This window comes from Notothenia coriiceps, unplaced genomic scaffold, assembly GCF_000735185.1.
Source record: "Notothenia coriiceps isolate Sejong01 unplaced genomic scaffold, NC01 NC01_scaffold00019799, whole genome shotgun sequence".
NCBI lineage: Eukaryota > Metazoa > Chordata > Actinopteri > Perciformes > Nototheniidae > Notothenia > Notothenia coriiceps.
The window spans coordinates 1,072,301-1,075,971 of NW_011352500.1; the positions used below are offsets into that span (position 1 = coordinate 1,072,301).

The following is a 3,671-nucleotide window of genomic DNA, read 5'->3' on the forward strand; positions in this document are numbered from 1 at the left end:
GCATTTTAACTTCACTTTACTGGTCCGTCTCACTTTTATGCAATGCAATTATCAGAAAGAGGCTGTTTCTTACTACATTTGGGTGTGTGATTTATGTGGTTGAGTCTTAAGTCGTTTTACATAATTGATTGGCCTATAGTGCATGTGAAGCAAGCAATGCCCTTGTCTAAGCATTGAAGTTTCGAACTTAAATACTATATGATTTTAGCCATAGCAATGTTACACTTGAAGTTTGATCTTAAGGTTTCTGTGTGGTTTGATCCATTGCCCCAAATCATCACCACTTTCTTTAGTCCAGCTAAGGTTAAATCATGATGTTTGTTCTAATTTGATAGTATTTCTTTCTGTGGATCAGTGTGGCTGTAGGTTCCTAGCAGGCATGGGCAAACTACAGAGCAAGTTTCGCAAGAGGTCAGAGATCTACAGGTGAGACGTGTGAACTATTATAAAAAGGTTCTGTGTACTTGTACTGTATACTACATACTAATTAGAACCAGAGTTTATGTACATACCTACATACATTCTTTGGAAATAAAAGTTGCTGTCTGTAAAGTTTACTCATCTTTTTGATAGCGGGTATGATTACCAAGAAGCTACGTTTTATAATGTGCTATATCAAGAGGATACTTTTGCACACAGTGTATTACATTATACGTATGTGTTTACGTGGGACATGTCATTAACAAATCTGGTAAAGGTCATTGCAATCATCTCAATAATTCTTCTTAAGCAGATTGTAGGTTGTAAAGGAAGCTAATGATGATGATTATAATAGAGATGGAGATACCACAAGCTAAGAATTGTGGCTGAATATATATATATATATAATTATAAAACATTTGTGATTCCCTTATTCTATTGGTGTTTTATGTGCAGGACAACTCAGGTGGAGAAGTCAGAAACTACCTTTGACAGCAAGGTGGTGCAGTACGAACCTGCCCATAAAGGTTCCACCAACACCGTCACCAACCTGAGCCCAGAGCTCTGTGTTTCCGGTGGAAGTGACCAGGTACATAATTCTATGTACTAGATGTATCCCAAATAATACAAAGTTGGTAATGTCTTTATTCAGACTTTAGGGTAATAAATAAACCAGTGTACCAGTTTAAAGATAATTATAATGACTGATTCCTAAAACAACTGGAAATGCACCATTCACATTTTTATTAAGATGGTATAATCAGTGTCATGGATCACAAGGCTGTCAGTGTTATCCCGTCCTACTCCATGTTGAAGCACAAATTGCTCCTGATGGTCCGGCCGGCAGCCCCCTATCTGCTAGCTTTTGTATTTGGTGTGGCTCAAAAGGATATATGATGTTGTGAAACTTGTGACGTACTTTGGATAGAAACTCTCTTAAATGTTGCCATTTAACATGATGTGGAAAAATATGTGATTCTTGTGTGCCAATATGTCTGTGCGTGTCTGCTCCTGTAGGCTGTGGTGGTGTATGACTGGAAGCAAGGCCGGATGTGTCAGACCTTTCAGGGTCACAACCGAGAGGTTACCAAGGTAACGTCAATACTATGTGTGCACAAGCTGATAAAGGTGTGACGCTGTTCAGAACTGTGACACATCTTCTCCTCTTGACTCTGCCTCCCTCTACCTGCCAGGTGGTGTGTTATCCAGGGAGCACATGGATCTTTAGTGCCTCACGGGACAAGACTGTCCTGATGTGGGACCTAAACCAGGGGGACGAACCTATCCAGGAATTTTGTGGGCATGAGTTGGTGGTCAATGGACTAGCTATCAGTCCTGGTATGCACACACACACACACACACACACACACACACGCACACACACGCACAAACACGCACGTCTTTTACTCGTAAATGCGATATCTGAGTAAAGAGATTTCTTCAAATTTGGTCTTAAGAAGTGCCTGTGAGCTCATAAAACACTTTAACCATAACTCAAAAGAGCATCTGCTTATTATGTAGCTTTTACAGAAATGTATAATTGAATAAAATGATGGAAGTGATTCATTTTGGTCAGATGTTGATGTAGATTGCAACTTAGTAACTCTTCCTTTCCTGATCTGCACTGATCAAATTGAATTGTGTTTTTTGTTGGTTTGTAGAAGGGAGAAAGCTGTGTACTGGTTCTCGTGACAACTGGATGTGCCTGTGGGATATAGAATCTGCAAAATGTGAACAGAGACAGAATGTTTCTAGAAACCTGGTGAGAAAAACAGTATATGCTTTTGTGTACATAACCATGTACTATGAATTGTTTCAAGCACGCTGGGTCCCCTGAGGTGTGTACCTGAACATGACAGAAGAAGAATCAAAAAGCTATTAAATCTGACTGTTCCTCCTGAGTTCATGCCCTGCAGGATTTACACTTTTCCATTGTCCTCTCTCCTCTGGCCAGGTGACTCATGTTTGCTGGGTGCCAGGCAGCTCCTCTGTAGTCCAGACCTCTGAGGATAAGATCATAAGGTACAGACAGACTTGCTACTCCAACTATATTACTGTAGAAGAAAATATGCCATCTGGGAAGATCGTTCATTAGAAATCCACTTTGTTTGCAAATGGTGATGTCATACACTACAATTATTCACTAAAAGGTCACAATATCTACTTGTATAACTGTCTTACACTTAACCTCCTTAAACCCCTGACATCACCTCATGAAGACCACTGTTTGTGAGGAGACGCCATGCATTGTAAACTGTAAAACTAAGATGTCATAATTATACAGATGTAAATAGAAGACGTGTTTTCTCTTTTTATAAATACAGTTATCATCAGATCGTGCCACAATAGAAACACATTCTCTTTCTCATTCAATTAGTTGGATAGAGCCTGCAATGTATTTAAGCAGTATATACTTGACACTTCATCACCTTGCATTTGGCATTATTTGATTGAATTTTGTCTCTGTATTAATTCAATAAGTTATGATGCAAACAAATATTGTGTTTGTTTTTGTGTGTGCACAGAGTGTGGGATAGCCGTGCATGGCAGGTGACCAACACTTTTCCTGCCAAGCAATACATCCAGACCCACTGTGACGTGTCTCCAAATGGACACTACTTGTTGTCCAGCAGCAACGGCTTCGGAGGGCAGGGCTGTGAAGCCACGGTGAGACCAGTGTGGTTGTGGTTGTTTGTTGGACCTAAAGGCAGGAAAAAGTGAACCCTTTGCATTTGCACATTTTCTGGTTTTATTCATGAATTGGGCATTAATTGTGATTCTTATTTTAAGTCACAAGTATAGACAAACACAATGTGCTTAAACTAATAACACATAAACATTTAGAATATGAAATGTCTTAATTGAACACGCCCATTTCACTGGTGGAAAAAGTAAGCGAACCTTTGGATTTAATAACTGGTAAAAACTCCTTCTGCAGTATAATAACCTTTAACCTATAATAAGCGCTTCGGTACTCCTCTTCAGGGCCCAGGAGTTCAAAACTTTTAATCTCAATCAGATCCGATCCGATTTTGAAATCCCATTTTTTGTGATCCAGGATCAAACAAATCGGCCAGATTTTGTCCCTGGAGTTCAAAGCAATTCAGGATAGGATCAGCCTGATCCAGATTACGATTTTTCAAGATGACTAGATCCTGAATATCAGTGCTTTAATCCTACCGATCGCCATCTAGTGGACATGAAAAATAATACAAGGAAGACAAGAGACCACATTGCAGAGACATCTATAA

At 39.5% G+C, this 3,671-nt stretch overlaps 1 protein-coding gene across 1 annotated transcript in view; it reads left to right on the forward strand.

Annotated features, from left to right (window-relative positions):
* Positions 1-3,671, forward strand: part of wdr31 (WD repeat domain 31) — a 5,317-nt gene continuing 1,646 nt past the window's right edge. The window contains exons 1-8 of the mRNA XM_010779147.1: positions 1-22; positions 356-426; positions 877-1,009; positions 1,438-1,512; positions 1,614-1,758; positions 2,082-2,182; positions 2,375-2,442; positions 2,946-3,127. Of these exons, the coding sequence (XP_010777449.1) occupies positions 380-426; positions 877-1,009; positions 1,438-1,512; positions 1,614-1,758; positions 2,082-2,182; positions 2,375-2,442; positions 2,946-3,127 (751 nt within the window). The 5' untranslated portion in view covers positions 1-22; positions 356-379. The remainder of the gene's footprint in view (positions 23-355; positions 427-876; positions 1,010-1,437; positions 1,513-1,613; positions 1,759-2,081; positions 2,183-2,374; positions 2,443-2,945; positions 3,128-3,671) is intronic.